The sequence below is a fragment of the Vanessa tameamea genome, chromosome 16 (genome assembly GCF_037043105.1).
Source record: "Vanessa tameamea isolate UH-Manoa-2023 chromosome 16, ilVanTame1 primary haplotype, whole genome shotgun sequence".
In the NCBI taxonomy this organism is placed as follows: Eukaryota; Metazoa; Arthropoda; class Insecta; order Lepidoptera; family Nymphalidae; genus Vanessa; species Vanessa tameamea.
Window position 1 is genome coordinate 7,139,212 of NC_087324.1, and position 12,712 is coordinate 7,151,923.

General features: G+C 30.0%; 1 protein-coding gene across 7 annotated transcripts in view; it reads left to right on the forward strand.

Moving 5' to 3' along the window:
* LOC113402996 (protein TMEPAI) overlaps nucleotides 1-12,712 on the forward strand; it is a 38,247-nt gene that overhangs the window by 17,589 nt on the left and 7,946 nt on the right. For 2 of the 7 annotated variants that reach the window (XM_064217375.1, XM_064217374.1), the window contains exon 2: nucleotides 6,981-7,096. In XM_064217375.1, coding sequence (XP_064073445.1) covers nucleotides 6,981-7,096 — 116 coding nt within the window. Of the gene's footprint in view, nucleotides 1-6,980; nucleotides 7,097-8,552; nucleotides 8,996-12,712 lie in introns of those variants that run through there. The other 5 variants (XM_026643402.2, XM_064217377.1, XM_026643403.2 and 2 more) reach the window with 4 other exon arrangements.

A 12,712-nucleotide genomic window follows, 5' to 3' on the forward strand; every position in this document is an offset into this window, starting at 1 on the left:
TGCGGTCGCAGTAAGAAGAATCAAAACATTTTTATTAACCTTAAACTGTCTTTTTCGTTAATAAACATTCGTGATTAAAATTCAGATACAAAAAGAACTTATATCTTCTGCTGGTTGGAACATTTTTATGAAACCTTACTTTAGAATGACCATTTTTTAAGGTAAAACTAGTCTTATGACAATGATAACGAAGTTATTATTAATATATATATAAATTTAATTGTAACTTATATACTTCCATTTTTTTTTTATTATTTTAATCAAAAGCTTCATCAAAAAAAAAAGAATTTTCAGTAATCCGACACAACCGAAGAGTAATCAACTAGCCTAGCGAGACTAGCGACTTTACTTGTTTTTCGAATTGCGAGATATTAAGCCAACAGTATATTAATTTATTAACATAACAAAATAAAATTTAAGGTTGTTAACACTATATTAATTCATTTAATTATAATAAAACACAAAACTGAATTACCAAAGACTAGAATCAAATATGCTATTTAAGCTATTTAATTTGAGGGACTACCCTCGTATAAAAAAAGTCTTTTCGTTAAAGATTTCTTTTAAGAGATATATACAATATCGTAAAGACCACTTTGGTTAATAACTTACCTAACCTACCGAGAGTAATTATTAGGTTTTTTTGAAAAATAGCTACAGGTTTGTCTACAGTTAGTGAGTTGTTGGAAATTTTCTTCTATTGTGATCATATAGCTTAAATTGGTCATATGGTAATAATACAAATTTAAAAGCTTCAAGCAATTGATCGGGCTATAACGGCTAACTATTGGTCCATGTTTATCGCCTTTGTTTTAAGGCAGTGCACTTGTGTAACTATTGTGGCTTTAGACAATATCCTTTATTGTAAAATGCGACACAATGCCAATAGGTACACTCTCATATAAATGCCACGTTAATTTTGTAGCTACATGGTTGAACGAATGTAGATCATGAGATTCGAGCTTTGAAAAAATATTGGGTATTTTATGATAGGAAATACTTAGTAGCATTATAGAGTAGAAATATTGGCAGAGCTAATAAACCACGAAGAGGATGTAAAGCGATCATTCTTCCGTCCGATTCTGTCGCGTCATCTCATCGAACTATGAGAGTGCACCTGTATTCGCACGCACGTCTGCATAAACGATGTGTACCGTACCGATATAAATGCGCGCAGCAGATAATACTATATTATATTATATACCTTTCATCAGAATGCCACCAAAATCATGTAGGAGGCATCTTCATCATAATAAGTGTATAACTACTTACTCAACTAAATTAAACGAATGCCTAACAACATAGGCTAAAAAGAGTAAACTAAATCCATACTCATTTTTTTTAATATGTTTTCAAAAAATAAGGCTCTTAACTTGGAAATATTTTTCTAACTCCTTGCTGTAAATTTAGTTATTCATTATTGACATAGAGTAGGTCTTTTACGTGTATCGTGTAGAAGGTATTAGTAAAGAGGGCTCGATACTTTAATACTTTGGGACACCTTATTGAACTAATAAGCAGAAAATCTTCAATAAAATATTTCTAAATGAAAATGAAGAAGTTAATTTAAATATAAATTTAATATATATTTTTCAAAGTGTGGTACAATAGTTTGAATAATTATTATAAAATAAAACATAATAAAACCGACATGATTTACATTGGAAAGCTTTAAAAAGTAAAAATTTTATGTTAAGACTTTTAATATATAATCATAAAGCTACCCAGCTTAAAAGTACCTAATAGTTGTGAAGATGAATTAGGCTTTTTTAAGCCTTTCAGTATTTGTTTTCTTATAAAATAATTTACTAAAACTGGATGATAAATAGTATTGAAAAATACTCAGAATAGAAAAAAATCAGACCTCTTATTATGTCTATAGACATTTTAAAAGATTTCAAAATAGATTTAGAATACAAAAGTTTTTTTTATTCTTCAATATTGAAAGTATATACCTAAAGTTGAATGACACAGGCACGTGTAGTGCTATTTTTCCTCAAATCCCGTTTAACATGAAGTATGCATCTCATTTAAATAAAAATACAATTGAAGGTGAATACACTTGTTTAAACTACAGTATTGAGATACTGAATAAGTTAATCCGAAATGCGAAATATCCACTTCAGGTGGATATTTCGCAGGTTCTTATTTTCATTTTTTTAATCGAAAAAAAAATTACAAGAATTATAATAATTTAAATTTTATTAGATTAAGGAACGATTTAGCAATCTTCCGTTAACTGTTATTAAAATGCATGTTTTGAAAAAAATATAAGTATGGTCGTACCGGATTGCCGCCCCATCGGGTTAAGATTGTTTGATAATTGAAAGAATAGAGATTGCACCTGTGTTTGCATATACATTTGTGCAATAAATTATTTATTCAGTTTACTATTCTCGTTTTAATGGACGCCTTGACCGAAAAAGGTCATGAGGACAAAAATCGTCAAAATGTCAAACGAATTCATAAATAAAATTTAACACTAGATCAACAAATAAATAAATCATAAAGTTATTCAATATTCACCCGATTCTTTTCTTATGTCTGTGAATTTGTTTTAATTTCGATATGGAAAAAAATGTTTTGATTGAAAGAAGCTTTCTTTGAGTTTGATAAAACTATCACCATACCGAGAGTTTTCATTCATCCCGTGGCCTCTGCGCGATGCGTCTCCAAACAGATTGACCATATTTTAAAACCTGTATTATTGGCTTTTACACTATAGACAAAGATATTGCAAATAAAAAAAAAACATGTAGGTACAACACCGCACCGCTACTCTGCTATTTTTGTTATAATTATGTAATAAATTGTAATATTTAAATAAATATAACACTAGCTTGCCAACGTCGACTTCTCAAGTAAAAAAAAAATTAATTCAAAATAATATTTGTAAGCATTATAAGGATATATAATGCTTACAAAAAAAAAAGGTAACCTTTGGCATTGTCGGGCGGATAGCACTTTGCAAGTCTGTACACGAAATTGTACGTAATATCGAATACGCAAGTTTGGACAAGTAACAGTAGGTAGGCCCTTATAAAAACTATGCTTACATTTTTGCTCTTTACTATCAAAAACAGATAAATTTTCGTGGACCCCCATTAAAAATCTTATGGACCCCCATTTTTTATTCACGCCTATGTAGACCCCCAGCAAGTCTCCCGTGGACCCCTGGGGGTCCACCTGAACCACTTTGGGAATCACTGGTGTAGAGTATTCAGGAGCAGAAGCAACGGGTTTACATATTTTGCTAGGTATATAGAGAAGCGTTAACTCTACCAATTTCAACACTTCGGGTTGCTGCAGAAAAATTCTTTATAGAAAAAATAATGTTTTTTAGCCCAACGCAAAATTTGAACCCAGGACCTTGGGATTAGCCAATTTCAAACAACAGAAAAATATTGATACAGCATTTTTTTTTATAAATTGTTCGAGATTCTTAGTTGGTGATTTGTTAACCGATTTAGTAACCATTTATAAATTATGTATATTTTTGAATCGGTTTTTGTAGTCATTTTTTTATTAGATAGATCATTGAGTAGTAGATGTAAGATGTATTTCAAAGAAAAATGTCAACTCTAAAGGTAGATTCGTCAGTTGTTTTACATATGTAATGTAAGGTCTTGATTTTTTTTTCATTTGATGAAAATGTAATGAATCTGTTTGAAGAGAATAACTTTGAGGATAGAGAGGTAGTAGATAGAATAGCTCTCTTTAATAAAAAAGGAAAATGGAAAATCTCTACTGGAAGACTTACAATGGTGGCCATTTGCTCGTCATCCTATATGTAACGCAATTACAATTTCATTATAATTATTAATATCTTACCTCATTATTTATAAAATTTCATGGAATAAAATCACCATATACACCCGTCCATAGCCTGGGCGGGTAGAATGAAACATTTCTAAGAGATTTATATTTCGCTAAGAAACGTAGCCTCGCAATCGTTATCTAGGTACATAACCTACCTGCTTTTACATTTAAAATTACATCACATACATTTTATTTAACTTCTCAACACTATCTGGTCTATAGTATATTATATGATTCCCGCAAGATCCATGTATCCAAATACCTGAACAGTAAGCTTGTTTGTGGGCCGATTTTGGTAATTCATTTTAGTGGAAACTTACGTATCATTGCCTGATCACTTTTATTTGAGGTCAGTGCAGTAGTGACATTCCATGGAAATTACTTTGTCAGGCTATAAATGATGTAAGGGATGTTAAGAGATATTTTTCAAAAGCTGGTATTTAACTTGCAATTTTTTGTTGAGGTAATATGTTGCAAATTGAATTAGAACCACTTCCCATTACTCTGTAGTTTTAAAAACTGATATTGTTTCTAATGACAATGCATTTTTATAGTAACCATGACCTGATACTATACCCAGGATTAGTTCCAGACGAAGGATATCTACTGCACTAAATGTCGGCTCCTGACTAACAAACTCCTCAGCAATTGCAAAAAAAACACGGTTTTTTGTATACGCATTCAATTGTGATAACCCATATACTATACATTTCATAGCTGCTGATACTGACAGTTGACATGACATAACTGCTGCGCTCGAGGTTCGCCTCAGATGAGGGAACTACAAGACGGACAACATAATAGATACGAAAGTATGACGCATTCATATATCACAGTGCATTCTAAAGTCTTGCTTAACCAAGACGGTGTGAACGTTATATGCACTGTACTATACGTAGAATGTTGCGAATTATATTATGCTGGGCTTGCATATACACAAAATGCAAGGTAGTACTCTAAACCATACCATTGTCTATTTAGACCCATAGCTCTGCGATGCTGGTCAAAACTATGTTGCTTTAATTATGGTCAAATTACTGAAAGTATCTTTTTTTTAAATCATATAACAAAATGATACGCTATATTTACTTCAAAGTTTATTTTCAACTTCTTAGAACATTGCTGCATATCTTATTTCTTCTGACATCTTAAAATATCTCTGAAATTAATTTAGTACTCAAAATTTATTTTTTGCTTACAAATATACTTAAATTCAATATATATTCTTTTAGACAAAGATTGTGATAAATATGATTGACAAATAAATTGAGCTAATATTATCGTAAATATTATTATTAACACGTTTATAAACATAAAATTACTGTTACTTAAACAGAATAAAAAAAATCTTTTTGCAGACAATTTAGTTACCTAAACAATACTTTTTCCAAATATATATAAGTATAGCATTTGGGCAGCTTTCGACAGAGGACCGACTTTTGTTCCAATAGTTTTCTCAAGTGCCGACCTGACTAAAAAATAACATACATATTAACCGTAATAAGCATATTAATTCTACCTATCCTAAATATAAGCGAATAATTAATCTGGTTGCAACATATAAGTATCATATAAATGCTACCTATGACGTATTCACTGATTAAAATTATCTTTATAAGTATCTGTTAAACTGAAAAGACTCTTGACATTGGTAACTGAGTACCTTAAACAAATCTATATTTGAAAATTTGCAATCAGTTTAAAAACAACATGTAAATTATTAAGAAGTGGGTGTAGAATCTAGGAATACAAACGTCTTTATTTCACACAAAAATCATAAAAGGTAAATTAAATACAAATCAATGTATACGACTTTGTATCTAAAAACTTACATATGACCCTCAGAACAACGTTTTACTATAAGACCAACACAATAAGTACCGATACATATGTATTATAAACATATCTATACAGATACAGATAATTAAATAGTTACATAAGTTCAATTTATAATTAATTTAAGTAAAATAATAAAACAAACTAATATTTTAAATAAATTACATGTATTTATTTCTAAATGTGCTGGGTTTATACTCTATAATAAAGCAACAAAAATACGTAGAGTTGGTAAAGTAAATACATTATTAAAGTTGCATAAAGTAAGTACGCAATTAAAATAAAACATTCGAAGCTAAACCATAAAAATAGCTAATAAACTCCAAATATAAATAAATAATTCATCTTTTTAAACTAAGAGAATGCTTAGAAAATGAACAATAAGTACAAAAACTCATAAATACTATTTTATAACAAGCAATGTCTGGCGATGCCGCAGCGAACTTGTATTTAAAAGCCGAGTGGCGTGTTCAACTCCATTCTTATTTGTTTTGGTCTTAAAGATATTTGTTTTGACTGTCTACTGTCCTCCGATAATCAGACTACAAATTCTTAAGTAACTCCGTCTGTTTGTTACCTCATATACTTCGTCTAAACCACAGAACCGATCATAATACAAATCAAGGAATAAACTGGTAAAAAAAGAGTAAACCGTAAATCCGGGTTTGCTATCATAAACGTCTAATAATAAATTATTAAAATATAATTTATGTACATATAGGTTAATTTAAAAAGTAATCGTTGACGTTTTTGTGCGTTAAGCTGAAATAATAAAAACACAAATGTATGAAAATTTCTTCTCAAATAATGTAATGTAAGAAAATGCTAGATTCCTAAATTCAGGAATCTAGCATTTTTTTTTTAATTTTTTTTTAATTCTAAAATTATTTTATTGAGTCCTAATTAGGACTTAATAAAATAATTTTAGAATAGATAAGATTTTCGAATGTACGGCCTCACTTAAAGGCTGAAACTAAGCGCCGCCTAAATATTATATAACGAAAAATATACACTATAATAAAATAAGAACAAGTACCTATTAAATTATACAAGCGTTTCTTAGAATTGCATAGAGTAAAAGTGATTTGATGTTATGTACAAAATTAATATTTAGACAAAATAGATAACTTATCATCGGGTACCAGATTGCTCATTTACACGAATGCCTAATTTATTACAATCATTCTTATGCTGATCTATAAACAAAAAACACCTGGCACTGTTTGTACTCAAAAATTTAGCAAATATGGTGCATGGCCATTGATTTGATCGATAATATAATTATGTACGTGGTATTAAAGCTTTGTCTTGGTTTACGGTTTCAGGGTGGTGGTGGGCAGGCGCATGCGTGGGCGGCGCCGCACTGCTGTGCGCCGCAGGCGCGCTGGTCCGCCCGCACCTGCGCCGCCGCACCGCCACCGCAGCCGCCGCTGCCAACCCCGTAAGTAATACAACATTCTTATTTTTTAAATAGTTATAGCTGTATAACTATTTAAAAAAAATACTGTAAATTGAACTGACTGCGTAATCTAATAATTTCTAATACTATTAAAAATCAATATTTTACTTTTCAATATGATGCATAAAACAAAACATATTAATGCAATGTACTCATGGAAACATTATATTTTTATTTAAAACTGTCAAGCGATCTCTCCCAACGGCTTATATCATCTATATATATTCCAACCGTAGATTATTCACTCAATGATCATAATTCATAAGGCATTACAGCTAATTTATTATCTTAAAAGTCGTCTAAATTAAATAAAAACCTAAACCATGATTTTGTAAAAAAAAAGTACACAATAAATAAAGGTCTGAGTTATAAATATGTTTTAAGTAATTTTATCGTGTATTTTTCTAAATATATTTAGTCGCACCAAGGCCGGATCTACCATATGGCGTTTTGGGCTTCAGCCCAGGGTCCCGTGGATTCAAGGGGGCCCCAACTAAGTCAAGTCAAAGTTAAAAATAGATGATAGTGCAAAAGAATCCATAAAGTTATTAAATTAAACAGATCGTATGGTTTACAGCCCTGCAAATCCTGCAATTAATCAAACCCTTTCAATTAATTTAATTCAAGTCTACGTTCAGATATGCCTTAGGTAGTGTTAGCCCAGGGCCCCCTAAACTTACGGTCCGGCTCTGTGTCCCACTGCTAGTTGTATTAGCACAAACATAATTATGTTAAATTCAAAAATATTTATTTCCAAGGAAAGTAGGTGATTCGTAATATATTTATGTTCTTAAATAGTTTGTTAATAAAATAATTTCACAGGTCAGATAACAATTGTTTTAATAAAAAACACTAGTGACATGTTATGCTACATTTGGATTAGAGTAATAAGCAAACCCTGGCAAAATGCCGAGAAAATGCTTAGAAGACTAGTGTCGCATTCTACACAATCTTGTAAATCTTTTCAGTCATTTTATTCAGTTCAATGTGAGAGCAATGTTAATTTTTTTCTGTTATGTTAGTGTTTGTTAGTTGTTACGTACGACTCCCGAGTACAGCTCAATCATTGAGCAATACCAACCGTCTCGTCTCACGAGCCGACAAAACGCGTCATCGCTTACAATTATAGGTGCGCATACATAAACGAGGCGGTGGCACTGGCAGCAATCGAGTCTTTTATACATGTGTGCTCTCCTTTATGTACACATGTGCTACACTCGCTATCGTTGGTACAACTCACACATTCTTACATCATCATATCATCAGGCCTTCGAATGAGCACACGAATGCAACTAGACAGATTCTTTGAATGTGTGCGAAATTAACACTACACGCTGTTGCTTTGTGTGCGCCGACACGGGGCAGCCGGTGCACCGTCACCCGCCCGATCTCCCCGCTACGCGACTGCGAACACCGCGGCGCGGCGCGGCCGCGTCCGCGTCATTGAACAACAAGACTCGCTCGATGGCAGGCGTCTTCCTGCCAATATGAAAAAAAGAGTGCTAAGTAACTCTGTTACAAAATTCGCGATAGTGGAATTTATATGTTATCTTTGTTTTATAAAATATTTATTTTTATAGTGTTATTACATTGAAAACCATATTTTTATTTATTAGTGAATGATAGTTAATTATTGTAAAAGCGTTTTACGGGTGTTGTAATCTCCGTGTATTGCCCTGTGATTGTTTTGTTTAAAATATTTTAATCTTTTTAAACAAATTTGCAAAATGAGTGGCAGTGTAATAAAAAACAAGCTCGTTCTAACCATGGTAGTGTGATCGATTTATCTACGAGTGAAACCAACGGCGTGTCATCGGAGTTGATAGAAACAATCCTGAGTACTGGAAACGTACACAATTGTGGCCAACACTAATTCAAATAGTAAGTTTTAAGCATACATCTCCTTGTTTACTTCTCTAACACCACCAAATGAAACTGGTGTTTTCATTTAAGTATATTGAAAACACTATATTAATACGTATATCTGCTACTGTATCAACTTCCATGATTGGTAATGATTTTAGTCAAAACAAATACATTGTAAGACGATAATTTTTATTGAGGTTGAGTAAAATGTTTGCATTATTACCGATTGCGAGACGCGAGTCAAAGCGGCTGAGAGTCGGACGGCCGCGAGACGGCGGGAGCGTGCCAAGTGATAAGAGCCGCGCCGATAGCGACGTCACGCCCAGACGTTGTTTGTGTGAATTTAAATAAATTTTCATGACAGACAGTTCCGTAATCACCTCTCGCGATAGTCGTGACATGCCAACTCGATAACATTTGCTTTCTTATACTCGATTGGATCTACTTATTTTTCAACTTATTCAATAAATATGTTATTGTTAAAAATTAAGTTTATTTCTTTTTTATTTATCAACATCAATTAACATTTATTACCATAGTTCTAACTATAAATAAAATAATATATTTCTGATAAAAATACTTTACAATATTGAATTTACGAAATATATTTTAAAAATATTAGTTATTTTAAAATATATACTTTGAATAATAATTAAACAACAAAATTCAACACTCTAAAAACTACTACTTGCACTGACAAACTTTCTTTCATAATCAATGTCCTAAAAATCAAACCAAAATAATTGTAATATAAAAAGAAACATTAACTTAAATTTTAATAATATATATATTTATACTGTAAGTTTATTAAGTACTTATTCAATAATGTGTAATATTATTATTTCAATATAATAATAACATGCCTCTTACCTAAGTGCACCTACTTTAGACATAATAATCATAAGCATTAAAACATGAAACCCTTGGATATGATTATTTATATATGTATGATTATGATACATTTTATTAAGAAAGAGTATGATTTCAATCTTTGAGTTAAATAATATGGATCAATCACAAAATTTAAAAAAAAACTATATTACTTTTCACAAAAAAATAGAAAGATTGGGAATTTTAACAATTTTGTAAACTAAAATAAATTCAAATAATCAATTTCGGTAAACTTAAATCTTTATACAACAATTAACCATATGTTTTTAATAGAAATAATGCAAATGATTCAAAGATATATTCTTTGACACACTGTTAATCCAATGGTACCTTTGTATAAACAATATATCAAAGTCATTATGTCTTTACATGTTTTTATCTATGTATATCTAAAAACGAGTGGTATTATTTATTCAAACAGGGAGTTTGCTAACCATAAATCGAGCCCTGATTTTATTACAATTTAGTTGTCTTTTTAGTTTCTAATATAATTTTTTTATTATACATAAGGTGGGTGGACCATGGAAGGCCATGCTCCTTTGAAAGCCAACTATTGAAAATTCGTAGTTATTGTCATGTAAAGACATATTCCTTCTGTTATACACTAAGATGCATCAAAATCAAGGCCACAGATGCAGCAGCAAGTCGCATGCGCTGCTTTTGTGGCTATGCGATCTCATGCTTCGACAAAGTCTACCTTTGTCGTCGACGTTACAATTGTTAATTGCGCGCACAGAAAAACAAAGGTTTTTAGTTTAATAACGTATTATTATCTCATATTTATTACTGTAAATTATCATATAAGGATATGTTTATGGTATTTCAGAAAAATAAAATAGTTTTGCCTCTATATAAGTTAAAATATTGGTGGTATTCTTAGGAAAGTCGTTGGTTCCTTATAAGGCCAATCAAAAATTTGAATGTTAGCCTTGCTAGGATACATGAGCCTTACAAGGAACTTCTACAAACCATATAATATATGAACAGTTACTTTTTAGTTATAAATATGTACTGTTACAGTTAAAACAATGTTTTATATTTATAATATTTTTATTTATAAGGTTTATTAAATTTTTTAAGTCATATTGAATACTCTTTTTCAAAATTATTTTGACAAAACTATTAGAAGAGGATTTATCACAGCGAATCAAACATTTTGCAAAACTGGGTGTACCGCTTATGCCTAAATTTAACAGAAAACGAGCCTTTTTATTTTGTAAGAGGTTAAAAATCAAGAACACTTTCAATATGTATGCACAAGAATGGCCGTACACAAATGGTTCAATATCTTTTTGGCTCGAAACCCATCTATTTCAAAAAGAAAACCCCAACAAATAATCCCAAGAAATGAATAAGCCTATTGTAAAACACCATTTTGAAGAATCTCACTTCTTAAAAAAAGTAATTGATAATAATTGTTAGTTTGGCCTTCATAGGAACATTTTGGCCTTACAAAGAACGGACCCATAAGAAGGTCATTTTAGGTAAAAAAAAGTTTTAAATTTTATTATAAAACGCATTAGCAAGTTATTTGATGTCAATATAATACTCATTAATACAATTTTTAAATAATTCCCCTTAATATATTCTTAGTTATAGGATGGTGTTCAAGTAATGTTCGTTGAATTTTTTATAGATGATAAAAACATTTTGAGCATTTAATGTTTCGCTTAAATGAAAGAGCTTATTATGTAATTTTAGTAAAAGCAGATATATTCATTGTTACAATTTTATTATTAAGTCAAACGACTGATGATATGAATATTATAATATTGGCCTTGTTTGGAGCTGTGTTCCTTGCAAGGCCATTTGGAAGAGCTTAATAAAACTTAATATTAATAAAAAGTGATTAAAGCTAGCTAAAAAAAAGTGATTTATATGGTACACAATAAAACAAAGTATTACTTAAAAATTTGATTCCTTCATTTATCCAGTTAATTAACGAATAAAAAGTGTTTACTCGTTAAGGTGGCCTTCCACGGTCCACCCACCTTATTTGGTATTATATTAAGTATAAAGAACAAATGAATTTTTTTCAACAAAAAATTAATTTATAATGTAATAAATAATTATAAAATGTGTCTTTAAAAAGAACTGTCACTAACACCAATAACCTATACATTTAAAGATTAGATTTTTTATTATATATTTGATAAAGAATATTAAACTTTTTTGTTCATAATTCTTTAAATAAGCTTTCTCATTTCACTGTCTTTTACACAAACGGCAGACTGCCATCTGCTCTGACTGCAATCAATACAATATATACATCCCCAGGCTACAAATGTTATGTTCAATTTATTCAAATAATGCATTTCAATTGTCATGGTGAATAATGCATATACATTCATTCACATTCATACTTATAAAAAATATTTAACAAAAGTACATTTTTGAAGTAATTCTGAGTATATTTTTCTTTTTTTTTTTAAATGTTACTTGGACATTTCCTTAAACATTATTACTTTATAATAGAATTTGCAATTATTTTAAATCTATATCAATTACAAGTTTATTATACCTACAGAAATAATTTTCTTCTTTATGTAGTATTAAATTTCTAAAAAACAAAAAAGAAAAACTACTAAAAAGTATTTTTTTATTTAATTGATATATTTTTATTACATACTATATCTTTAAAATCAAATAGTTTACTAAAAATTAAATGGGACAAAATATTACAATATTTTACTATCCACCCATATACATTATACTATCTACCCAAAATACAAAAAATGATTTTATATTAATACATTGTTTTTTAATGAATTTAATGTTTTTTTAAATTATTAAATTAATTACTTTAGTTGCTTAGTTTCGATAAAAATAACATAAATATAT